A 25,639-nucleotide genomic window follows, 5' to 3' on the forward strand; every position below is an offset into this window, starting at 1 on the left:
AAGCTAGCGAGATTCAGGATATCGATGAACTTTTAGTAAGTGATGAGCATTGCACAGCCTCCTTTAAGTGCGGACAGGATTGGTTAGCCAAGCAGTTCCAAGACTACGGAGCGGACTCCACTCCGCGAATGCAGTAGGGCCTCGAATCTCAATCTTTGTCAATTGTGCCATCTTCAGCGACGAAGGTACAATCGGTTCTAATGCGTGCAAGGAATGCTGCGGAATATCCACCGGTCCCGGCTTCCGCCAGGGACTTGGGTAGCTCTCTGACCACGGTGCCATATGAGATCGACTAGGGTTATTGCTCCTACACTCGGCAGGACTCCGTACGACGGACGCTGTGGTGAGGAGCTGGAGCGGTGCGTTGGCCGGTTTTCTCTATGATTGGCTCTATGAGCTTCTCGAGTCAGGGTCCAAGAAACTCTGCTGGGTTTTGTTGCTCGCGGCCTATGTCATCTCTCGTGGATTCTCCATGCTGCGTTCTTGGTTGTTTCATCCCACCCATGTCACCAAGCTGCGATGTGCATGGATCGCTACAGAGGTGGCAACGAGTTCTTCCCAACTGCTGCTATGAGCCACTACCGCGCTTCAGTGTAGCTGTCCGTTTATTGCTGTCAATATCACCGGCGACTTGCCTGTTTCTTGCGTTAAACTGAACGCTTTGTATCGGCTTTCCCCCTCAAAGTTGTGCAACTTCGTAGGCCGAGTCAGGAAGGTGCACTTTGTCTTTGGGAAGACGCCAAGGGATTATCGTCTCAGCCCGCATATGGGGAACATCGGAAGTAGAAAAACAGCACCTTATCTATGTTTGGCCGAGGGTCGTGGGTCAGAATTCTCAAGGTATGACAAGCGCAGCATGGCGGTTCGTCCTCGCCATACTCTTAAAGAGTGGCCGTTATCAATGATACTTTGTACTTTCGCGTAGGGAAGCCGCCGATTGTCAATGGGTTGGTTTGGACTGAGTCGAACCTCCTGTGACACTTCTTAGTCATTTTCCTGTGCAACTTTCGGTTGCACGACCATTATCGTTGTTTTCACCCAGACAATTGGAGTACCAAGGCGGGCCGCAACCTACCCTCAACATCGCCAACACATGCACACCAATTCTTGCTTGTCGATTTTGTCCATAGACAACGGAGCCCATCCGCATCTTTGACAATATCTGATCACCGCATCGTCCTGGATTTGGCGGACCTTTCGCTGATACAGGAATAGTGAATACTCATGCGGGGGTGGACGGGTTGAGAGCTAGGAGGGTGGCAGTGCAGCGGGGGTTGAAAACAAAACCTGTTGCTCCCCCAGTCAGAGCCTTGCAACTCAGCGCATGAGGCGTGTTTGGCTCTTTTGCTTTCGTTTCTGGTACACGCTCGTCTGTCTGCTGATGCCACGACGCCTTCCGAACTCGGACAGCACTTCGACCAGACTATTATCCTTGCGCCATGAGGGGAGTTAGACATAGTTCGTTATGAGTGTATCTCGGGCGTCAGCAGAGCCAGGGAAGTCTCTTACTCAGTCATCGAGTGAGGCGGGTTCTGGCCGAGGAAAGACGGTCACATCGGCATGCGAAAGGTGTCGAAGGAGAAAAATTCGTTGTGATGGAGAGACGCCATGTGCTACTTGTCGGCGGTTTCGGATCAACTGCGTGCGAATACAGAAGAATGATACTCAAGCGTTAGAACAACGCGTCCGCCAGCTCGAGGCGCAAATCGCTGAATTCACGGCTGGGATATCGAGCACGCAGGGTCAGGAGGCAAGTGAACATTCGACACAGACATGGCCGAATATTCACGTAGCTACCGATTTCGGCTCTCCGGGACCGGCCATATCCATTGACGAGCTCGGCCAAATCCAACCTCCGACATTATCGCACTTGGAGATACCGAGTATTCAAGTCGTCGACTACGCAGATACCGTCTCGCCTGTATCTCCAGTGTCCCCGGTGTCGCTGTCCCAATCGCCATTACTTCGCCCGCTTGCTCCTACTCAATCGAGACCGTTAGACAGTGTGGACAGTCTCCGGCCTCCTGTCACTGTAGCGATCTCGCCTCCGATAGCTGCATGCCCATCACCGAACCAAAATATCATGCCCTATTTGTCCCCAAGAAGCCTGCCTGGGCCATCAAGATCGCGCAGTTCCTCAATTTCGTCGCTCGGCCTCGACGCGGATTGGACCTCTGCACCGGGCGATCTCTCCGGACTTGGCCTCGAGAGTGACCTTGACCCGAGCATTTTCGATCTGTCACCAGTCTCGCCTAACATGGAGACTTCCTGGACACCAAGCAAGTTCGAGGCCGAAATGCTGCTGGATATATTTTTCGACCGCGTTCAGAGCTCACGACAAAATCTCGCACCTTATCCCTTGAATCGTGGCCAATTGTTCGAGTTCCTTGACATTGTTTACTCCCCGCATTTTGCTCATCTCGGCGGTGTTTGTTCGGTGTCAATGGCTCGCTTCCATGTGTACATGGCGATGGCGGTTGGATTAAGGATGCAGGCGGAGGGAAGAAGCACGACAATGCACATGTTGCAGAGCTGCTATCGGCTGGCGATGGAGGAGACGCATTCACCGTCTTTTTGGAAACAAGCGTACTCGCTAGAAGCTGGGATACTGGTCATGCTATTCTCGCAGGTCAGCAGCCAGAGTTTGGCTGGAATATAGAGCCAAACAGAGTAGACACGACGAAATGAAATATAATGATACCAGTCATGCGACAAGGGTTTATATTATATGAGAGATCCACGATATCTGTTCTCGGTAGAAAAGAGCCGGATGGGAGAACCGAGCACTTGTGTTGGTCGTAAGGTCACCTGATGTCGCGTCCATTTTTGGCAGGAACTGCCTCTCCAGTTGAATGTCGGCCCTTCTACTTCATGCTCATTTCTTGTAACCATAGCTCAAATTGTTCAATAAAAGTCTTCATTATAGTATCGCGTCAACGTAATGGCCACACTGCTCTCCCTGCCGCTGTCAACTCACACAAAGACGGCCACTCTGGATACAAAATATAAAATCTCTACTTAAACACAACGTGACATTGTGGTATTGGGTAAGCCGCCAACACTACGTTAGCATTGTGGAAATCTCTTCTAACTTCATCAACCTGTCTTTCTTGGGAATACCTGGCTTCTACCGGTCTTCATCACAGAGAAGCATCAATCTGAATTGCGCTCAGGTACACGGAGTAACTACTGGTTAAAATCAACCACCATCCGCCCCGCAACAAGCCCCTTCCTCAGTCTATCAACAGCCTCAGGCAAGCGCTCTACCGGCCAAACCTCACAGATCTGCTTCAGTTTACCCCTTCGTGCGAAATCCAACGCCTTGATCGTATCATGCCGACTGCCAACCAGCGTCCCTTGTATCCGGGTGTTCCTGAAGAGCAGCAAGTTAGGGTCAACGGGGATACTCATGGTTCCGGCAGGCGCAACGCCAATACACATCAGAGCCCCGCCAACGCGGGTTCCCAGGTATGCCAATGCAGTGGGGTACGCAGCTTGTGCTGTGACGAAAACACCGTGCCCGCCTATCCCGTCCGCGACTTCAACCACGGCTGCGGCTGCATCAGGGACGGTCTTGAAGTCGATGAAGGCCTCAGCGCCCATCTTGAGCGCTAGATTCCTTTTCTCATCGCCAGTATCGACAACAATGGGGCGCATGCCCATCGCTGATGCCAGTTGGACGCCCTGGATGCCGACACCGCCCTGACTTTGTCAGTCCTGGAGACCAGGCATACTCATACGATAAGAGCGACATACACCACCACCGGGGAAAACAGCCCAATCGCCCGCCTGGAGCCTCGACTCTACCAGCGAACGGTATATCGTTGACGCGCTGCACATAATTGGCGCGGCGATCTCATCAGGGATCCCCTCAGGTATAGGCGTTGCATATCGCGCGGGAGAAACGATGTACTGCTGGTACGTGCCTAGCACCTCCCCGTGTCAATAAACCTCATGTCTGAGAGCCCACCAGAAATTTTGAGGATGCGCACCAGGAACCATCAACCCCGTATGCACAGCCCCCGCACAGTACGTTTCTTTGTCGCTCCAGCAACTGGTACAAGCTCCACACGTATCCATCATCGGCTTGATACCGGCCCTGTCGCCGACTTTGAAGTTCTTGACATTCTCGCCCACCTTTACGACAACCCCGGCGCCCTCGTGACCTGGGCTTCTGACCCCAAAGGTGCTCATTGAGATACCGAGGTCGTCCAGCATGTAGTGCACATCACTCTGACAGAGACCAGTGACATTGAGCCTTATCAGGATATCATCTGCTCCTGTAGGGGAACGGTAAGCTTTGCTGGGACTTGCTAACCGTGGATGGGAGAAAGTCGAGTGGGAAAGTCATACTTGGTTGCGGGACTGGGACATCCTCGACTTTGACGGTGAAATTTGGGCCTGGGTTATAGATGACCCCTGCTTTGCAGTGGGTGGGAATTTCAAAGGGGGTGATGGAGCTCATGCTGCCCTGGCGTGTCCTAAAGTACTGCTGGGATATAGTCCAAATCGCGCTTTTTACACGAATGCCGTCAGCAAGCGAGGTGAAGATATTTGCTTGTTATATATAGACCCGCTATACAGAAAGAGACCCTCGGCTCCCCGCTTTTCCCCCTCCCCTTCCCCTCCTCGCCTCAGCCCACTCAACGTTTCCTCCAATATGGTTAAGACGCATACCCCGGATCAGGATTTATTTTCGACTATACGGTAAGTGCCTGGATCATGCACCGCCCACTTGACACTCCAAACTATGCACCCCGCCATGAAAATCGTCACCAGTGCCGCACCCACTCGGTCCCCCGTCTCAATCTCCCTCACCAACAAAGCAGGCGTAGGCAACGGGGGTTCTGACCCCCCAGCCGGATCTCCAATACTCCGCCCCCCTTCTTCCCTGGTGACGGGCGGCTCAACCTTCTGGATAAGCGTCGACTGGAGAACCTCCAACGCCGCCATCTGGATCCCCACATCCCCACCTGCCGGTCCACCGGTATACTTCTGCTCTGTCCACTTAAGTGAGCATTCTGCGCCGTCACTGCCACCAGTACATGTTTTTGCGGCCGCAAGCGCCGAGGAACGCAGTTTGGGCATCACCATGTCGTATGTAAAAGGTGCGAACTGGGTGCTTTGTGCCATCCAGCGGGCCAGGAAGCCCTTGAATGCGCGCTGGTCGACTTTGCAAGTGTTGATGAGCTCGCAGGCGCGTTCGTACATTATGTCTTTGGACGAGGGGGAGTCGGCGAAGAAGATATGCGCGGCGTTGATTATGCCTTCTGTACGTTGCTTCCATATAGGGTCGCCGTTTGTCTACTTGCTTGTCAATACCCGGAGAGACGAGGATCGCATGGTGAAGACGAAGGGGTCCTACGTAATTATACATAGCTGCAGCACCGAGAAGATAGACGCCCGCATTATACGTCCATTGGACATGGTCGAAGTTGGTGCAGTTCCCGTCAATGCTGGCCCCGTCGTAGAACGAGTAGTCGTCCGTCATGAATCCAACGGCATGCGTCCAGTTCCAAACTCTTGTTGCCCAGTCAGCATACGTCTGGTTCCCTGTGTACCTGGCCAGTCGGGCGGCGAGGTTGAAGAAGCATCCGTTTGAGATGGTATTCTTGTACATGTATCCTAAACCAGGGAAATCAGCGCCAGAAGCCGGGAATATAGAAGAATAGGCAACCCACCCGCATTCCACGTAAAAATCTGCCATCTCAAGCCACCACCGCAATTCTCTGTATCCCATCTCCACGCCTGTGTATTGAACGTTGCCTGTGCCATGGCAAGCCAATCCGGTCCGGGGGTTCCGTGTCTGTCCCGCGGCATGGGGAAGTTCCTCTCTGCCGCACTCATGGCGGCAAATGCCCAGAAGCCTTGGTCATCGTTCCCTTCTGTCCGTGTCTGATTTGCGGGCATAAATGACCCCGTTTCACCGGCCTGCCATATCAACGCCTGACTTGTGATGCTGTTCCATCGGCTGTCACCCGTGTAGAACCAGTAGTCGATCAATGCGTTGAACATTGCCCCTGCTTCCCACCAGTAGTACGGATTGGGGAGATTTCCAGGCACGTCGCCGGGCTTGTAGCCCGTATAGTGCGAGAGCATGTTCTTCGCAATGGCGTAACATGCTTTCTTGACCGAGACTGTGGGGACGGACGGGCGGTTTTAGCAATGGTCGCGTTGGGCGGGAAGGCAGCTTACCGGTGTTGTCTAGATCTAGTTTGACCCCCTGGACAGGAACTAGGAAGATAAGCACCAGATTCCATAGTATCTTCATGCTGGACTGGCTGCGGGCGATAGCAGGCTATACACTGGGGTTGTCAAAGGGAGAGATGGATCAAGGGGTGGGACGACTGTGATCGCGGCGTTGTTGATCTCAGGCATTTCTGGGATGCGACAGGAATGCTGGACCGGCGGAATCCCACATGGTTTGTTGGCCCCGTCGAATCAGTCGAGATAGAATAGTTTCTGACAGCTGACTTACTTCATGAAGCCGGTCCCGCTGATCATGTGTGGCCCGGTGTAGGTTCGGAATAGTATTCCTGGTGCTGGATGAGCCCTAAATTCCGGCCCGGCTGGTGGAGTGAGCGGCCAGTTTCTGAACGCTGGTTCCCAGACCGCGCTCTCAAGTATATGGCTGTCATAGCTACCTTGACTGAGCGCTGGCTACCGTCTATTGGGTGTTTTTAATGTATTTCATACTTGTCCGCCGCAGTCGCGAGAGAACCAGAGACTTTGACTGGATATGCTTGCAACTTTCGAACAAGCTAGACAATGATTGAACAGACGTTAATGCAGGCCCAGTTGGATGTCTCATAGTAATTCGTCATTGCTGATGTCGGGCTCAGGCATCTGTTGTGCAACAGTTCCTGTATGGCTAGCACCTTCCTCACTCGAGAGCGTTTACGACCCCTCTTCTCTTTCCAACAGACCATCTCGAATGCATTTTCCTGACATGATCCAGCATCTCACAGTATCCATGGCCCTTAAGAACCGCATCGTGATACCGGGATGGCATATCCAAAACACCGAGGTCCTCCAGGGTCCTATCAGCGGCTGGTCTCTCCCCCATGCCGACGTCTCGAATTGGTCTCGCATCGGCCCTAAAGGGACTGTCATGGGCGGATTGATAGACAGCGGGAGGTACAATGAACAGACACTATTCACGTCTGACACGCTTTCGACGATCGAGAAATCCCACTTCCAGTCTCCGTGGCTGTTCCGTGAGGAGTTCTCAATTCCCGAGCTGGATGCAGGGCACCACGTCTTTCTTAACCTGCACGGGGTGAGCTCCAAGGCCGATGTCTTCATCAACGGGCAGCTGATGGTCTCGCATGAGGACCAGAAGGGCGCGTATGCAGGCCGTACGGAGGAGGTGACGGCCTTTATCCGTCCTGAGGTCAACTGCCTTCTCATCCAGGCATGGCCAACCGACTACCTCAAAGACATGGCCATTTCGTTTGCCGACTGGAACCCAGCGCCTCCTGACAACGGTATGGGAGTCTGGCGCCACGTCGCTATCAAGATCACCGGCCCTGTTTCAGTCTCGCCACTCCGCGTCACTTACGTCCAGGATGAAGCTAATCCGCACAACCGAGTGACCGTAACTGTCAAGACTGAGATTGAAAATCACGAAAATACCCCTCAAGATGTCGCCGTTCACTGCCAAATCGCGGTACCCGGCAATTCGCAGAACATCGCGCTGTCTCGCCGAATGTACTTGCTGTCACATAGCAGCTCAACCGTCGCACTAGAAACGACCTTGGAAGATGACCAAGTGCAAATATGGTGGCCAGCTGCTTGGGGTCAGCAGCCACTCTACCGGGTCGACCTCAACGTCTCACTTCCACCAAGCTTTATATCAGACTCCGCTTGGGCCGGGTTCGGAATCCGCAAAGTTGAATACACACTGAATGATCACGGCGACGGCCAGTTTTTCATCAATGGCCGCCCTTTCCAAGTCCGCGGTGCAGGCTATGCTCCTGACATTTTTCTGCGTTTCGACGCCGAGCGAGTTGAGGCGATACTGCGTTATGCAGTACATATAGGGCTCAATACCATTCGGCTAGAAGGAAAACTTGAACATTCCATACTGTATGGAGTAGCGGACCGTCTAGGGCTGCTGGTGATGGCAGGGTGGGAGTGCTGCGACAAGTGGGAAGGCTGGACATATAATGAGGATGTGGACGGGGTCGAGGTATGGAAGGACGAGGACTACAGGATCGGCGAGGCATCCATGCTGCATGAAGCTGAGATGATGCAAACTCATCCATGCATGCTCGCATTCCTTGTTGGCTCCGATTACTGGCCTGATGAACGCGCGACTGCAGCCTATCTTAATGCCCTGAACCGCATGGACTGGTCGAATCCTGTAATTGCGTCTGCCAGCAAACGTGGCCACCCGCCGCAACTCCCCTCCTCGGGCATGAAAATGGAGGGCCCTTACGACTGGGTGCCGCCTGGCTACTGGTGGGGAGACCGTCTTGGTGCAGCATTTGGTTTCGCATCAGAACTCAGTGCGGGTTCTGGAACGCCCGAGCTGAGTAGTCTGAGACGGTTTCTGTCCGATGTCGACCTTGCATCGCTATGGGGCAAACCCCAAGCCGGACACTATCACCAAGCGCCGCCGGGCAGTGTGTTTCATAACCGCGAGATCTATAACAGGGCCTTGAAGAGACGATACGGCAGCCCGACAAGCCTGGAGGACTATGTGTTCAAGTGCCAGGTCATGGACTATGAAGCCACCCGTGCGCAGTTCGAAGCGTTTGCCGCGCGTCAAAACGCTGCTCGTCCGGCGACGGGCGTCATCTACTGGATGCTCAACAGCGCCTGGCCGAGTCTACACTGGCAACTGTTCGACTACTACCTCTACCAGATGGGCGCATACTACGGAGCTAAGATAGGCGCACGGCCAGAACATGTCGTCTTTGACTACCAGTCAAGCAGTATCTACCTGATCAACCACTCGCTGTCTGCTGGCGCACGCCGGATTACAGCTGAGTATATCGATCTCCGTGGGAGAAGACTGTATCACCGCGAGGAGGCAGTTGAGACCACTGCGATCACGTCCAAGCAAGTCTTCTCGATCCCTGCAATCTCGACATTGGCGACGGTGGCCTTGCTGCGCCTAGTTCTCTCTGAATCTGACGTGGAAATCAGTCGGAACGTCTACTGGCTCAATGGCCGTATGGACAGACTGGATTGGGACAAATCAACCTGGTATTGTACGCCGACTACACGCTATGCGGACTTTACTTCGCTGAGCCAACTGGAGCAGGCTAAAATGGATACGAGTATTGATCTGCTCGCTCATCCAAATCCATCAATGAAGCAACTTCGAGTACGGCTACAGAACATGTCAAGCATCCCTGCCTTTTTTGTTCGCCTCACCGTGCACGATCCTATGACCGGCGAGCAGGTGCGTCCAGTCTTTTGGTCCGATAACTATATCACGATGTTCCCAGGGGAGCAAGTGACGGTGACGGTGGGTTTCGAGGCAAATGAGTGGCGGATCACCGTGAAGGGAGGCAATGTTCTCGAGAGGGAGATTACAGGTTGATTCTTGGCAGTGAGATCTGGGTATTATTAAAGAGCATAAACTAGCTGGGAGTTGGTTAGTTATACTATACAAATGACTCATCAGCTTACTCTCCAGTCTGCCCCACACTCCAAGCACGTATTAGTACACTTTATAAGCTCGTCGTTTCCCGCGGTGAAGGCTGAGAGAATGATCCATCACCAACACAGTGACAATCACCAGCAAAAACGTCGACCAACTACTCCCACCATGGCCCAGACAGCTACACTGATCTCAGAGATCCTGCGGTCCTCCCCTCTGGATCTGGTGCCCTACGAGTCTCTCTACAAGCATTTCCACGCCAGCCCAGAACTCTCCCTCCAAGAGCAGCGCACCTCTCAGAAGATTGCCGACCATCTTGCGTCCTTCAATGCGTACGAGATCCACACCGGTATCGGTGGCTTCGGTCTCGTCGGGGTTCTCAGAAATGGCCCGGGCAAGACAGTCCTCCTCCGCGCAGACATGGACGCTCTTCCCGTCAAGGAGGAGACGGGTCTCCCCTACGCCAGCACCGCAACTGTGACCGACGCTGGCGGGGTCTCAAAGCCTGTCATGCACGCCTGCGGACACGATATGCATATCACCGCTCTCCTCGCAGCCGCCGAGCAGCTGGTCCGTGTCCGCGATAGGTGGAGCGGGACTCTGGTTGTCCTCTTCCAGCCCAATGAGGAGCGTGGCGCCGGCGCCCAGGCAATGGTCAACGACGGGCTATACGACAAGATCCCCGTTCCCGACATTGTTCTCGGTCAGCATGTCATGCGGCTGCGCGCCGGGACCATTAATTGCAGAACGGGAACCATCATGGCCGCCGCCGATAGCATGAAGATCACCGTCTTCGGCCGAGGCGGGCATGGCTCCCTCCCGCATACAACTGTCGACCCGGTGCTCCTTGCAGCGCATATCGTGGTCCGATTGCAAGGCGTCGTCTCGAGAGAGCTTGACCCCGACGACGTGGGCGTACTTACCGTGGGAAGTCTGCAGGCTGGGCAGACGGAGAACGTCATCTCTGATAAAGCGGAGATCGGGATCGACTTTCGCTCCGTCTCGCTCGAAACGAGAGAAAAGATCGTGGGCGCGGTGAAGCGGATCGTGATGGCGGAGTGTATGGCGTCCGGCTCACCAAAGGACCCAATCTTCACGCCGACGAGACGGTTTCCTCCCACAGTAAACGAGGGTGCGCTTGCTTCCAAACTAGCCGGGTCATTCTCGGCACACTTTGGCGCGGATTTTGATCCGGACACCCCGCGCACGATGGTTGCAGAGGACTTTTCGATCCTGGCGACGGCCCGTGGTAGACCATCTTGTTTTTGGTTTCTGGGTGGAATCGACCGAGATCTCTGGGATGCGCTCGTCAAGGATGGGAAGGAGGGCGAGATTCCAGGCAATCATTCGGCGCGCTTTGCGCCCGCTATCCAGCCAACACTCAAGGCCGGGGCCGAGGCGTTGGCTGTAGGTGCTTTGACGTTCTTATGCCGGGGGGATTGATTGATAGGGCAAGAGGCAGCATGTCAATGCGAATGCTATATTAGAGTATCGTCTGAGAAATGCGGCGGGACATGTTCTTGTCGAGTATAACTAATTTTAACGCCATGGAGTACAGGGATGCTGATACATGTGACTTTGCCAGCCCTGGATGGACCCTGCTAATGGTCGTTCCGGACCTGGTCTGGTCCAGTCGGTGATATGAGGGCCCATGACCGTGCCCGGCTGAGAAGATTGGCTCTGAAAGCTGCGTCTGGCCTGGTATTTACTGCCTGATATGGGGCAGCTGCAACAATATCTGATCGGGTTAGATATCTGCATACATCTGGCACATATAAACCGTACCGGCCACGCCGCGTGCTTAAAAGGGACACTAGGTTCGACTCACAATCCTGGTATACCAATGTAATTAACTTATATCAAATGTCAGCTCACAATAGAACTAATTAGGCACCAACCTTAGGGACGTGAAATGCGCCTCGATGATCGTGCCAAAGCCACGTTCCTAGCCGCAACTACGTCATCATTTCATGTCCTCAAAACCCGACTCCAAACCCGACTCTAATCCCAACAGTTCATTTTTCGTCTTCCACTTTTCTATCAAAGTAAGCCATCAATATCAGTATTCCATCCATCAGATCTATTCCTGATCATTAGTGAGCTTCAAGATGCGCGGTCTGGAAGAACGCACCTCGAAGATAACCCGCTTTGGCGGCGAAGCAAAATCCCATATCCACCGCGCCTGGGACGGGTTTATTGATTTCGCAGCCAGGGATAATGTCCTTGAGGTCGCGCTGGGTCTGATGTAGCCCTCCCCATCAAACGCACTTTTCACCCCTATGGTCAGCTCGGTTGTACTGACGCGGTGGATAGAATCGCACAAGCCTTCAACAGCGTGGTTAGCTCTTTCGTCACAGACATTGTTCTCCCGGTGATCTCGCTCCTCCCCTTTATCAATCGTAACATGAACGCAATGTTCGCTGTGCTCTCGAAAGGACCAAACTACGACGAGATGGGCGGGTACAATACCCTCGAGCAGGCGTGGGATGACGGGGCGCTTGTTTTGGCGTATGGGTCTGTCCACCCCGCTGAGAGCCGGTCCTACTTTGCATACTGTCTAGTTGGATAGGTATATTAGCAGAGAATTTCAACGGCTGATAGGTTGATAGTCTCTTTCTTGAACAAGTGGTCAACTTCCTCGGAATCAGCTTGACGCTTTACACATTGGCGCAAATCTACATGTTTGCCTCGCATGACAAGATCATCAAGAGGAGCGTGAAGTGCCGCTATTGTCGGAAATGGATCAGTGAGAAGGTAACCTTTCCGTTTCCTATGCTTGAGCGAACGGCACTAATATTTGGCAATAGGCGTTACGATGTGTCAACTGCTCTAGCTGGCAAGATGGAAGGGAGGACGTCCATGCCGACTCGTCTTAGAGGACTGGGTTGGGAATAGAGTTCTTTGATGAAGGGTAGGTGCTTATAAGGGTTGGATAGTTGACAGTATTTTAGGAATGGCTGCGGTTTATTTACTTCTCTCGTCTGTTTGGCTGACATCCACAACCGAACTAACTCTGCTGAGGATTACCAGTATTTGATTATCAGGACCGTGGATGATAAAATGTATAGAACTTCGACTCCTAATGAAACCTAAATTTTATATGTTTATTATCTGTCTACCATAATAAATTACGGATCTCTAATGTACCAGTCTGATGAGGGCCTATAGCATAAACATTATAAGGACCGGCCATGCAGTATCCCTGGCATATCTCACCTACCTCGCCTATCAGGCACTCACCAGACTTGGCTGCGAATACATGCTGCCCATAGCCCCCAATCGGACTTGAATCGCGAACCTGATTTCTTAGACAGCCGAGGCGAAAACAGAACAGCGAGTCATATAGCCTGGGTAGTCCAGCCCGTATCAATGCAGTCATGGTATTATTCTGATGGATGGTTGTTTGTTCAAATACTGGAGTGGAATGAATTATAAACAAGCATTAAGGTAGGTTCAGGATAGGCCAAAGCAACTGAGATGGACCGTGTATAATATCTCAAGGTATAAATATGTAAGCAATAAAATGTTTTTAAAACCAATCCGACGCCGCGCTATGCCGTGTACTCATAACCGTATATTATCTCAGGTTTAAACCCATTTCAACCAGAAAGCTTCTATTCAAGAAACCACAGTTGGATTCTTGGAGCGAGCGTCTATTCAAACTCCTGTGCCGCCCTCTCCAAATCCGGAATCTTATCCTGGCCCACCCCCATGCGCTCCCTCGCATTGCGGTTCTTGAGAATAAACGCCCTCTTGCGCCGTCGTGGCGGATAATTAATCGGACTCTCGCCACCTGTGAAGATGATAAGATCATACATGAATCCCCCAAACAACCCCCCAAGGATATCGGCCACCCACGGGCCCCAGAGCCACCAGATATGGTACTCGGTGAACATCTGGCCGCCCCAGCCTGCCATAACAGTGACCAGGCGTGCGCCGAAATCGCGTGCTGGATTGAAACAGCCGCCGGTGGTGTAGCCGAGGGCAAGAATAAGGACAGCGATCATGATGCCGATAATGAAGGCTTGCATACCGGCGCCGGGCGGAGCATTGGAGTCATCACCCAATGCCAATATTGTGCCGATCAGGATAGCTGAGCCGACGAATTCGGTGAAGAAAGAGGCAACGGGCTGGACGAAAGGCTTCGGCGTCACCACCATCGCCTGCTTCGCATCCGTCTGGGACTGAGGGACTTGGCTTGATGCAGCGAGCTGCACGATGGCATCGTGATAAAGAGCATATGCGATTCCCGCGGCCGTGATAGCGCCGATGACCTGCGCAATCGTATAGGTGAGGCATCTGCGCGCCGGAAACCCACGCCATATCCACATGGATATTGTGATTGCAGGATTCAGGTGACCACCAGAGATACCACCAGCAAGGTAGATGGCGACCATGAACCCAAACCCCCAAGCCGCTGCGAGCGACGGGAACGAACCTGCCTGGTTGGACGAAGTGAATGTGGACAGTCCCGCGCAAAGGCCGAGCAGCATGGCAACGGTCGTCCCCAGCCACTCGGCCAGTTCCTGGCGTACATAATGCCGCATCTTGCCCCAGTGGTTGAAGAAATCCCGATTGTCATCTGTCGCCTCCTGAGCTTCCGCCTTGCCCTCTTCGTCCGCCCGGTTCGGAGGCTCGAAGGCCGGTGCTTCTTCGGCCGCCGGCGGGCGCGGTGCGTTCGCGTTGGGGCGCGAGTAGGTTCCTCCTGTTCCCTCCCCCCCATCTTGAGTATTCCCTTCTTCCGGTCGGTCTTGTGGTGGCTTCTTCCTCTTGCCCCAGCGCCCATTTCGGACAACGTGGGGCAATGGTGATGTCAGACTCCAGACTGGTGCATCCTGCGCCTTCCCATAGTTCGGATTGTGCGCTCGGTAGTTCGGGTCGATGTACGCAACACCCTGGTTGCGGCTATACTGTGGCCCGGCCAGTGAGTAGAGCGTCGGGTTCCCGCCGCTGCCGTCGGCTTGCGTCTGAAACGTGTTCTGCGAGATGGTGCGGTCGGAACTGTGGTTTGATGTGGCTGGGTTGGCGTTCAACGCCGAACTGTTGAGACCGCTGCTATTGGCATTGCCAGCACGAACATCCAGTCGCGGTCTGGTTTGAGACGTCGAAGTATCGTTGCGGTCACGCGAGGACGCAGTGTGCTGCCGCGACATGGTATATTCGCGGAGAAGGGGAACACCGGGAAATTCGAGAAGAGTTTGGGGTTTATGACACTAAGAGTCCAATGAGCTCGCAGGGTCTATACGCGTTTTATATTCCTATGTCAGTATTTTCTGTTGGATGAGGGTGGAGCATTACATCACTGGGCAGTCACCGAATCGGGCCCTATCCCGGCCAACTGACAGAGAAAGGAGTCTCGACCGGAAGAGTTTTTCTAACAGATGAGCCCAATAGAGCCCGCATTACCAGGCCATAAACATCGGTTCTTGACTTTGACCCCTTTCGCAGCGCGGTGGCCAACGCAGGCCTACCTCTTACAGGGTAATAGGCTACGAGCGAAACAATCGCTTCGGCTAAAAAGTCTGACGCAAACGATAGGTCAAGATCAACGGCCTGAGAGCCGAGTTCAGGACCTAGTTGGATCGTACTAGGATGTCAAAGTTGGTAAGGGCGAACTGTCATAAAACCCTGATTAGCTACTGATTACCTACTGTGCTGATATGCGCAGCCTAGAAAGGGACGGTAGTACCACGAAGTCAAGGAGCCCTGATATATGACGCCATCATGCTTTTGATAAGGCTCCACCGCCGACTCATCGGTCTGGAATCGTGTCCGATTGGCGGAATCCGGCCCTGAATTCTGATTAGAAGCTCGGGCGAAACGCGGCTTGCCGGATGGCTTGCTGTCATATCCTTCTAAGTTTGCCAGGGCGCCGGGATGAATTCCCCGCTACCTCCTTACTCATGGTCCAGCTCAAGGTCAGGTTTGGATCACAATAGTAAAAGAGTTTGGGAAAGGCGATTGATTAGAGCTGCACCTTTCGAAATTACCCTGACGATGGTCCCTTCCAGTTATAGACTGCTGCAGATATCCCGTCTCGCTTTAGCCAATGTGCTAACGGGCTAGGAGTTGATGTTATTGTGACATTAGCGAACCAATGAAGGATGGCATCCGCTCGTGCAGAATATGTATGCTACTGCCGCGATGAAGTCCCACCATTGAGGTTTTGAGCTCCTCTGTTCCGACAGGGGGCGTTCATTGGCGGGCATGGGCCGATGGTATTCATATCTCGGTAGGTAGGGGTATCCAACAATCCAAGACACCATATCGCATTGAATTTACACGTATCACCTACGTATCTACAAGCGTTCGGCTGGGATGGACCTCTCTACAAACGTTGCAGTGGCTCCGCGAGACATCAACTGTAGGATACACCCTGGCCATTGTATGTGCCTCTACGGAGATTTTACCAGGAGCTCTCATCATTGTAATTTCAGATACTATCAGATTTTGGTTAAATGTTGACGGTTATGTGGCATGCAGACATCAGCGAGAAACCTTGCAAGAGCAAGCTGGTCAAGCACTAGACATGGAGGGTTTCATTGCCACGGCTTATTGGAGACTTCATTAGAATGGAACCATTTTGGGGAAAGAAATGGCGGGGTATAGCGGGGCAAGGCTGCTGGCAACGTACTCTGAGTAGACAGTGTGGCATATTCTGACTCCGCAGTGCCCGTCTCTGTGCTGCATGCTTCGCATGCTTCCCTAAGAGGGCAAATTTTGATTTGGATGGCGGGATTTCGTGTTTGGAACATATAATAGGGCCGGATCCTGGGAATATATATGCTAGCAGTACTCCAATACACATCACTTTTATGCTCACCCATATTCCGGCACTGGCTGTCGTTTAGTATGTCAACGAGTAGATCGTCAAGTGCATTAATTATCTAAAGAACTAGGAGTAACTTCGATGAGCATCAACTATAAATACACACTGATCAAACGATTTCAATATTGATCCGATTGCATAGCGGGGTGGTGCAAACGGAGACACCTTGCACCTCTGAGTCTATGAGATATCCGACACTGTCAAGGCGGAAAAGAAACTCTTCATGCCTCACCCAAAGCCCTAACATCCTCGCCGTCTCACAGATAGGGGGTAAAAAAGCACGAAGAAATACATATTAACTATCTGTCCAATCAGCCGCCAAACGCTGGTTCAGATTTGATATCACCTGTTTGACAAAACTGAAATATCCTCGACTTATCCTAAAACCAGAAACAACTGGTTGAATCGGACTGCTTATAGCTCCACTTCCACATTTATCGTTACGCGCCTAGCCACCAAAAAATTATAGATGCATATAAAGTACAAAAATGGAATGATGGAGTGACCACTTCAAAACTATAGTCTGCTGCAGGCTTGAACTGATACCAGGTTATTGAACACTTGCATGTCGAAAGGCCATCAGGACTGCCGTGGAAATGGGCGAGGATTCTGGTCAATTGTGTCTGGCAGCTACGACATAAAATACTCAGGTGATTTGTCGGCTGCCCTGCCCGAGTAAATCAATAAAGCCCAATAAGTCACTTTCGAGAAATATTATTTGACAGTACGTATTAATTGGGACACAGCTGCTCTGCCGAATCACTCGTATTCGAATATTGCCCTTATGCTGTTGGGCGACACTGGCATCATGATGCGATGAGCGGTCCTTATGTTTCACCTGGCTGCAAGCAAGGCTCTGCCATTACTCAAACATACTGAACACAGTCTGTATCTTTTGTCAGTGATGATTTTCGAGATACACACCAATAGCATCAGCTGGTCCTAGTTAATAATGCATGCTCGAGAGGAAGACCATCGATGTTGCGAGCATATATCCTCACAGCATGACTATCCCATCATACGACCAGGTTCGTTTTTCAGACAAGATGACTTCATTCTTCGGCCGCTGATTCATCAGGCTGTAAACGAAGTCTTGTACTCTATCCCGGAGGCTTCTTCGCCTATGTAAAAGGGATATACCAACTCTACAGAAATAATGTCACCGACCTCATCTAATCCCATCGTGCAGCATATGATAAAAAATTTATGCGGTGATTCTGTAAATATTCAATGGCCGGCATGTAATGCTTGGAAGTTATTATTCCGTAATACACAAACTGGTTCACGATTGATCACTTCTCAAATCGTGCTCTAACATCTCGCTGCTTCCGCAGGTTTCATCATAATGAGCGAGTTCAAAAGACGTGATTAGACAATATCAATCGCCTGCTCTCGCCTTCCGCAGGGGGTTTGAAATCAATAATTAGAACGCCCTCGCAGGTCTGCAAGTATATGCTCAATCTTCCTTCGCGCTTCCAGCAGCACATAGATTTAAATGCATTGTCCCATAATGAGTCTCAGGAATAATTTAAGGAAACTTTGTAGTGTGTATGGAATAGTCGGATTTTTAATGTCGTTGATACTACTGCCCAGCAGGACTTTTTCTACACGATTCTTGTGTGAAGCTTCAGTAATATGCTTTCTAATGTAGTTGAATTAAAGAATTTTTATCTCTACTCCCTCGCCTGGCTTATAAATTACTTGAACGAGTAAGTGGCTATCCTTTCAGAAATAAGACAAACTATAGTAAATATAAGAACACTTCCTTTGCCAGCATTGCTGGAGTTATTGAAGGTACATTGTTTATGCCAAAGCCTCCTGCAACACCCTTTGGTTTGCTAAGAACATATGCGGAAGAGCCAACGGTACTGTAGCGGCTGTGGCTGAGTTTTCCTTAGCGAAGTTACTTAGAACCAGTATACTTATGTCTAGTGGAGTATTATCTCAATTAATCACTATATCTCTTATCAACCAATAGCTCTCTAGGAACGTATTGCAAATTTCAGGACTGCCTTCATTATTTCCTGTGCGTATCTGTATTATAATTGTATCGTGGTCCACAATAAATACCTGATATAGTAGAAAACGTCAAGCGTATACCCTGATCCTTACCATAGACGGGCAATATGCTCAGAACCTGCGATTATGCATTGCTGGCGCAGGAGAACGTGTTGGTAGAAGCATCATCATGAATTGCCTTGCCAGAGACATACAGACCGAGGCCGCACTGTAGTAAACAATCGGTCAGTAACTGCAGATGATATATTTGTGACGACTTTGATAAGGTTACTCACCATGCACCCGCCAATAAGAACAATCAGCACGTTTATGATAGCGAGGCAGATCTTTCTGGGCGAAGAGAACCACTTCCCGTAGTTGATGTGCAGCCAGTATACACCACCAAGTCCGTAGCTAAACCAACTGGCGAAAAGAGAGCTCTGCGATGGAAGAACAGGAAAGCATTAGTTACGGGAAATCACATAATTGGGCGGATCACAGCTGTAGCAAGACTTACGATAAGACTGAGCAGGTCGCTGAAGACCGGGATCGCGTCCGCAATAATCCAGGCAATGATCCAGCAGGTCAAGCCGATGGCAATCCAAGAGCCAACCGACACGAAATCCCTGCGATGCATGCGGTCTGTTCCGCGGAAAAGGCGGACGTAGATGTACTTGAGGCCAATGTGGCCGTTGACCACGCCGGCGCCGACAATCTGGGATTGATTAGTTGCAAATTCAGAATAAAGAGAAATAACCTAGTAGAGAGGGCGTTAGACGTACCGTAGGGATGGCAATACCGTACGCCACTTTTTTCAGCACGGGGCCTGCAGAACCCAGCGCAGGCGAATCGACCGTCTGGCCGGCATAGTAGTAGATTACGACGGCGGCAATGGTGTAGAAGATGATCTCAAATGTCTGCAGCATGTACAGAGCCTTGGGAAAGTCCCTGGGCTCTCTCATTTCAGCCAAAAGACCAAAGAACGCCACGTGGGCGCAGTAGGCGAACACGATATTGGTCACGGCGGTAAAGGCATGGAAAAGGTCGGTGTCGACGGTGGCCTTTAGGGTGGTAGCTGCGCGGCCCTGGACTCCAACACCAACCATGGTGATTATGACGGCAGTAAAGATACTGGCAAAGGCTGAACCCGTCAAAGTTGAGCCGTCAGTATGTTATATGCTCTGGAGAGAGGAACGGATGCACGTACACATGCAGGAGATATAGGTCATGTTCTTCATGGTACGGGGAAGCGAGCCGAGCATGCAGATGACGAATCCAACAGTCGTGAAAACCATAGTGCAGGTGCCATGCTCAGTAATGGTGTTCATCATGACGCTGAAGGTCAAGATGTGGCTGCCCATGATGAAGATGGAGAAGAGGAGTTGGCCAATGCCGAAGAGCTCCCGTCCGAATGCACCAAGCAAGACATCACCAGCGTCGGCCAGATTTTGGACGTGGGGATAGCGCTGATGGAACTGTCCAATAACATAGCCTGTGTACGTTGCGAGGAGTCCCAGTCCAATGATCAAGACAAGTGCGCTAGGATGAACCGTTAGCTCGCGTGGTCAGTATCGGTCCAGGGACGTCTATAGACGTCTCTCCAGCACACTTACGGAGCAAGCCCCAGCTGGGCAAGAGTCGCTGGCAATGACAGAACACCGAGCGATACTGATTCGGCGATCATAACTAGGTTTGCCAGGATTAGATATTGCTCCGCCCGCTGGATGCAAAAGAGATGCCATGAACTTACACATCCCAGTCTGCCTGTAATCGGGCCATACTTGTAAGACAAACGCTTTCAGCCTATTTGAAGCTCTAGACTTACCACCACTCCATAGTTTTGTACTTGACTTCTGCGTTGGACTCATCTCCAAATGCGTCCACGTAACGCGGCATCTGGGCCTTCTCGTCCTCTTCCCTCCATCCTGACTCTTCGCCCAATGGACCAGGGACCGTGCTGACTTTGTCATGGCTCATTCTGCCGGGTCTGAGTGAGTGCAGATGAAGTCTTCTGGGCCAAAATTCTCTTGTCTGGCGAAAATAAAACTCTTAATAGCCGCACCAACCCCGGAACTCGGCCAGATTTGCAAAACGCGCCCCGCGTGAGACAGCTTATCAACGCAACAACGCAAGATAGTGTAATAATTAATGGTAAAAAAAAGTTGCAGAAAATTCAAGCCTTCTTGTGTGTAGTTAAGCATCTCCCAATGAGAAGCTTGGCCCGGGGATCTATTAGATAACCATTAGTTAACGGAAATCGAGCTCCACCCCGACTGTAGCCGCAATAATGACTAACGCTATGGTCGTGCCTGCATAAATGCGCTTAATCAGGGGTGTCTGTGAGCATAGAGTGCATGCACCTGCGAGACACGAAAATTCTAAAACCCTAGCGCCCAACAAGCCGTCCAGTTTTGGTTGGGGCAGCCTTGAGTGGTCCACAAGGCCACCAAGTGCCAGCACTAGGACATTTCCTTTTAATCAGAAAGACGCGCACGAATTGTATAGCTACACAGCTCCTGAGTCTACGGGATCAAGGCTGAGTCTGAAAGTTTGAGTTGAGCCCAAGAATGCTAGGGCATTGGGTTTACAACTCTGGTAAGAGATAGCGCTGTCGCTGCCAGAAGGCGATACGTAATCTACCATCGCTTATTCCATGCACGAGAGATCGACCTCGTGCGATTTCTTTCAGGCAGACAAAGGTACAGCTCCTCCATGTCCATAGAGAGAGGTAGCAAAAGAAGCCCCGAACAGCAACTGAAGTGCTGAGTTTTATATCTCGCTGTGAACTCATGGTGGGGCATTTGCCGCACCATCCATGGCAGCGATACCCCTTCTCAAGTTTATAACATATACGAGCGTGGGACAATACGAACCAAAGCTATCTAGCCTATGTAAGGCGATATCAATAATCTGGTGTTCAAAAACTAATAAAGGAAACTAGAGGATGCTCTATCTAGCAATGTTATCTCTAAATATCCTTCACAAAAAAAAAGTGGCAGGTCTAATTCCATACTATATATTACACCTTGCTCTAGAGCAAGCAGATTATGCATCATTATTGCACTACATTCCCATAGGATCCTCATGCCACCTTAACCAGAATGTCCCGTGACACTCATCAGCACGAGGTGAAAGACACTGCCACCCCTCCAAGCCCTTAGCAACACCTTGAATAATTGTCTCAGTCACCCTCTCATCTGCACCTGGAAGCTCAATCAGGATTGAGACCCATATCTTGCTACCAGCCCGTGGCCGAGACTCAAAATTGCTGTAAGCAAGGACTGGAATACGCACAGCAAAGACTTCGAAGACCGTATCTTCGATGGTGTCCGATATCCTGAGTGCGTAGTCAAATGGGACCTCAGACTCCAGGAAGACTGCTCGAAATGAGACTGGGTAAATGGAGGCTGTCATTGGTCTGATTGTAGACTCGGGGTATTTGTGATGGATGGAGAGCAGTGTAGCCACGCAGGAGGGGCACATTGTTGATGGCGTAGTGCAGGGCATTCCGGTTGTTGATCGCGAGGCTGTAACAGGATTTGAATGAATTTATATCGATGCTGGTAGTTGGAAAGAGCAGTAACCGCAGGAAATAGACGATTCTAGCTTTGCTGGCAAGCTATATAAGCAGGATCGGAACAAAGACTTGTACTGCTCTAAGAAGTAACCTCGAATCCATATAATGCTGTTCAGGCATTAATTGACATGCCTTTGCTTTGTGCACTATGATTGGGCTTTGTTTAATTCACTCTTCACCGTCCTCAGAATTGCTCTGCTCATCGGTCACCCTTTTGGCTCTCACCACACTGAAGAGGCAGACAGAGAATCAGATGCACATAGCACTCATATGTCATCCTTGAGATTGAGCCCTAGTCAAGACAACGAAAGCCAAAGATAAACGAAACATTTTTCATCCAGCCAGATATTCTTCCTCAGTACTTAAATCTTGGGGGTACCGCTTAGAGTTAACGCCCATGCTACACAGTATATCTATGATCAAGCAAGGAGGGATAGTATAAATGATGTGGAATGTATGGGAAACTGAAGAATTTTTCGAACCGGAGAACATTAACTTTGTACATTTGAAGAAGCTGTCGACAGACTCAAGCCATTCCTATAATCTTATATGTCGGTGGTAACTAAAGATGTCGTTTGGCGGTTTTTACATTCAGACGCTCATATACGCTGGTAGTTAAGTAGTGGTGTGCGAAACCGTACCCCAAGACGGATGCCGCAAATTCCGCAGGTTGCTAGGTGAGAATAGGTACAGCGAAACATTCTTCGAGCTACCTCTTTTGGTCATGCTTACTCGATTCGTTTTAGAGTACAATGAGTGGGTAAAATTGAAAAAATTCTTTGCGTATTCATTGATGTCACGTCGCTAATCAACGAACAAACCCAACATCCGAAAGGCAAACAATGCACGAATAGCGAATTAATATACCAATAAAACGGTCGCGACGTTTTTCGGAAGAAAATTCGAAGGCGCAACGAGAGAGACAGGTCACTCTATAATCAAGCTCTGGCTTCCTGGAGAAATACTCGGACGGTCGACTCTAGTATGGCCATTCAGCTCACGCTCTCTAGACCTAGGTTACTCGCCGCGTTCCCATGAAGTTTCAGTAGTATGATGATGAATTGGATGTGTCCTAGCCCACCACTCCAGACGGTGCAGAGCATGGTGGGCTCTAATATGCTCCAACTTGATGAGCTTGACACTCTTCGGCAGCGACTCAAAGATCTTCTTTTCGATCATGCCAGCCCTCTCAATCTGCCCGGGGAAGTCCATAAGAATTTGTATTTCGCGGAGCTTGACGTGTGTCTTCTTGATGTGCTTCTGTTTCTTTTTCTTCTGTTTCTTTGCCCACGAGTACGGCGAATAGAACACCATCTGAATCGTCCCAGAACCCTTGTTGTCGTAAAGCCTGGATGTAGAGCAGGCTCGACAGTGGTGTAGCCCTTCCGTCGTGATGTCGTACCAGTGTCCTGATTTACGTCCTGGAATGGCTGACCGTCTAACGGCTGCATGGAGGTAGAAGTGGCGCGTTGTATATCTGATGATACGTTTGTGCAGGTTTCGGACAATGGCAATCGCGTCATCAGAAGTCCCAGTTAGAAGACACTCGACGATAACGGGGTGGATGTTGGGTCGGCACCCGAGATACCTGTCACTCACGTTAGGCCGGATGGCTTTCAGGACATTGCGACACTCGCTGCACAGTGAATTCATTGTGCTGCATTTCCGCGAGTTCGTGCTTGAGGCTGATTTCGTCTCTGTTCCGCGCTGGCCTAATGACTCGGCACTGGTCTTGTGGTGCGGCGAGGACGGGCCAAAGTAAGGTTTGTCGCGGAATGCTGGGTGGATGTTCGATTCATCTCGCGATGATGAGCGAGAATCACATCGCGCACAGATTGAATTCCGCGATGCTGTATATTCTGGGAACTGATTCTCCTGGCACTCATACCTGGGCGATATAGGCGAACGGTGAGACGAAGCAGCTGGAACCTTGGACGAATGGCTCAGCAGTATAGACAACGCCATTAATGTAGCTTCTCCGTCACCTTCCGGTTCAGAGGCTTGGTTTTGATAACCCGCAGGGGGGCGGGCGTAGACGGCTTTTACCTCCTCAATGGATATGACAGGAATCTTTGAAGAAATCCTGGAGCTAGCGACCGACGACCTGAGAGATCGTTGCTCTTCAGACTCCTTTCGAGCGCAAAGTGCGCATTTGGCTTTGGTCTGCTGCTCAATGTAATCATCGTTGGGAACGCGTGACGAGAGACGAGGGCTGGACGTGGACTTACTGCTACCCTGCTGCTCCCCTGATTCATTTTGGTTGCAAGCTCTTTTATTCTCGTGCTGCAGGATTGCTTCTCCATGGATGCAAACAGGTCTTAACAGGTGACAGGAACTGGCAGCAGAATCTATGCGAGGTCCAATAGTATCACCAGGAGACGGCCGAGACCACGCCCTCGGCTTGATACTGGCAGTGCGACGACAATGTAGTGCATCATAAGTCTCGCGATTGATCGTCGGCCGCAATTGGCAAAGGCTTGGAACTCGCCGCTTGCTAGGGAGGTCTGCTTCTTCATTGACAGGGGTGCGAAACTCGCGGCTAGAACCAGCTTTGAAGGACCTGTGAGGAACCATTTTCTCCTGATCTGGCTTGCCCAGTGCATCAAGCATGGAGCCCTGAAAGTGCGGCTGTCGGGTTGTACGGGTCCCTTCCTCTGGAAATTTATCGTCAGCTTTTGCTGCCGAATGCAGGAGGACCCAGGATAACTGTTGAATGTTTGCACCCGGTTTGGTAGAAGCCTCATTCACTTGAGGACCAGAGGGCTGTCGTCTTGGTATACTAGATTTCTGAGCTGCAAAACTCTGGTCATTGTTGTTGGGGACCCCTTCGGAAGTCGTCCGTATATTAGAGACAGATGGTTTAGCAAAAGGCTCCGTCCCCCCATGCGCTTCGTTTGCCATATACGGTGCAGAAGACTCTGCGTGTGGTGTCGGTGCGTCACCAGGTACCTCATGGTGTACGGACGGAACCCTTGTAGAGGCAATGGGGGATGCACATTGATGGCGGATGTTTCTGCCCCGTCTGCCGATGTATAGAGGCCGCAGTGAACCTCCGTCATCGCCGTTCGCAGGCGCCATGGATGGTTGTCTACGGGATATTACGGACACCCGGCCTCCCGGCTGAGCGTGCTCCTGCCGCTTGCTGATTGAAATGGGCCTGACCTGCTCCTCGTTCTCGGAGACGTCGTGGAGGTCTCCTTGTGAAGACATCTGGAATGGTTGAGAGCTACCTGTGTCAATTCTAGTACTTTCTATTAGTTGGTATCTACCATGGTAGTATGATGTGCATCAAAATGAAAGGTCTTTAAGTATTATTGATAATCAACTTAGCTACTGCTTTCTTCATATCAGTTATATAGCCATGCACATAAAGCACTATGATTGCTTTGGTTGCTTTGTATAAACTTTACACAAGTATACTCTTTCATATTTATACAAACGAGATGGCACGTATAGCAATGGAAACATCACTTTATTGAATAGATCTTGGGAGATGCTCATCTTCATAGCTTGGTTGGTCGATATTGTTCATATGCAAATAATACCCTTGCTATTGTCAGATAAGGCCAAAAGAGTCCTTCTTAGGAGTAGGGCTCAACAGGTCCTAAGGATATTCTGAGAT

At 51.0% G+C, this 25,639-nt stretch overlaps 9 protein-coding genes across 9 annotated transcripts; 4 read left to right on the forward strand and 5 right to left on the reverse strand.

Annotated features, from left to right (window-relative positions):
• Positions 1-1,060: 1,060 nt before the first annotated feature.
• Positions 1,061-2,689, forward strand: BDW70DRAFT_22845 (Zn(II)2Cys6 transcription factor domain-containing protein). Its single transcript, XM_073743546.1, has one exon. The coding sequence runs from the start codon at positions 1,466-1,468 to the stop codon at positions 2,657-2,659; it is 1,194 nt and encodes a 397-aa protein (XP_073597605.1). The 5' UTR covers positions 1,061-1,465; the 3' UTR covers positions 2,660-2,689.
• A 497-nt stretch (positions 2,690-3,186) lies between these two features.
• BDW70DRAFT_158406 (zinc-dependent alcohol dehydrogenase) lies at positions 3,187-4,465 on the reverse strand (the record flags this gene model as incomplete). Its single annotated transcript, XM_073740509.1, has 4 exons — positions 3,187-3,702; positions 3,757-3,926; positions 3,993-4,280; positions 4,354-4,465. 4 exons carry the CDS (start codon positions 4,463-4,465, stop codon positions 3,187-3,189), a joined length of 1,086 nt encoding a protein of 361 aa, XP_073597606.1.
• Positions 4,466-4,683: 218 nt separating this feature from the next.
• On the reverse strand, positions 4,684-6,271 carry BDW70DRAFT_158407 (glycoside hydrolase family 76 protein; the record flags this gene model as incomplete). Its single annotated transcript, XM_073740510.1, has 4 exons — positions 4,684-5,304; positions 5,366-5,625; positions 5,682-6,137; positions 6,196-6,271. The coding sequence occupies 4 exons, from the start codon at positions 6,269-6,271 to the stop codon at positions 4,684-4,686; spliced, it is 1,413 nt and encodes a 470-aa protein (XP_073597607.1).
• A 702-nt stretch (positions 6,272-6,973) lies between these two features.
• Positions 6,974-9,553, forward strand: BDW70DRAFT_149004 (putative glycosyl hydrolase; the record flags this gene model as incomplete). The annotated part of the gene is made up of 1 exon (XM_073738945.1): positions 6,974-9,553. The coding sequence occupies one exon, from the start codon at positions 6,974-6,976 to the stop codon at positions 9,551-9,553; it is 2,580 nt and encodes an 859-aa protein (XP_073597608.1).
• A 98-nt stretch (positions 9,554-9,651) lies between these two features.
• On the forward strand, positions 9,652-11,442 carry BDW70DRAFT_133065 (M20 family metallopeptidase). Its single transcript, XM_073736263.1, has 2 exons — positions 9,652-11,351; positions 11,399-11,442. Exon 1 carries the CDS (start codon positions 9,722-9,724, stop codon positions 11,054-11,056), a length of 1,335 nt encoding a protein of 444 aa, XP_073597609.1. The 5' UTR covers positions 9,652-9,721; the 3' UTR covers positions 11,057-11,351; positions 11,399-11,442.
• Positions 11,443-11,530: 88 nt separating this feature from the next.
• On the forward strand, positions 11,531-12,675 carry BDW70DRAFT_133066 (MscL family protein). Its single transcript, XM_073736264.1, has 5 exons — positions 11,531-11,658; positions 11,715-11,858; positions 11,927-12,127; positions 12,223-12,367; positions 12,421-12,675. Exons 2-5 carry the CDS (start codon positions 11,722-11,724, stop codon positions 12,487-12,489), a joined length of 552 nt encoding a protein of 183 aa, XP_073597610.1. The 5' UTR covers positions 11,531-11,658; positions 11,715-11,721; the 3' UTR covers positions 12,490-12,675.
• A 712-nt stretch (positions 12,676-13,387) lies between these two features.
• On the reverse strand, positions 13,388-14,766 carry BDW70DRAFT_166602 (aquaporin-like protein; the record flags this gene model as incomplete). The annotated part of the gene is made up of 2 exons (XM_073742031.1): positions 13,388-13,406; positions 13,448-14,766. 2 exons carry the CDS (start codon positions 14,764-14,766, stop codon positions 13,388-13,390), a joined length of 1,338 nt encoding a protein of 445 aa, XP_073597611.1.
• A 3,819-nt stretch (positions 14,767-18,585) lies between these two features.
• On the reverse strand, positions 18,586-20,417 carry BDW70DRAFT_158412 (putative amino acid transporter; the record flags this gene model as incomplete). Its single annotated transcript, XM_073740511.1, has 8 exons — positions 18,586-18,669; positions 18,737-18,880; positions 18,958-19,155; positions 19,223-19,581; positions 19,648-19,979; positions 20,054-20,126; positions 20,191-20,204; positions 20,266-20,417. 8 exons carry the CDS (start codon positions 20,415-20,417, stop codon positions 18,586-18,588), a joined length of 1,356 nt encoding a protein of 451 aa, XP_073597612.1.
• Positions 20,418-23,034: 2,617 nt separating this feature from the next.
• BDW70DRAFT_158413 (uncharacterized protein) lies at positions 23,035-25,227 on the reverse strand (the record flags this gene model as incomplete). The annotated part of the gene is made up of 1 exon (XM_073740512.1): positions 23,035-25,227. One exon carries the CDS (start codon positions 25,225-25,227, stop codon positions 23,035-23,037), a length of 2,193 nt encoding a protein of 730 aa, XP_073597613.1.
• Between the last annotated feature and the right edge of the window lie 412 nt (positions 25,228-25,639).

This window comes from Aspergillus foveolatus (genome assembly GCF_047715535.1).
Source record: "Aspergillus foveolatus strain CBS 279.81 unplaced genomic scaffold BDW70scaffold_14, whole genome shotgun sequence".
Classification (NCBI taxonomy): domain Eukaryota; kingdom Fungi; phylum Ascomycota; class Eurotiomycetes; order Eurotiales; family Aspergillaceae; genus Aspergillus; species Aspergillus foveolatus.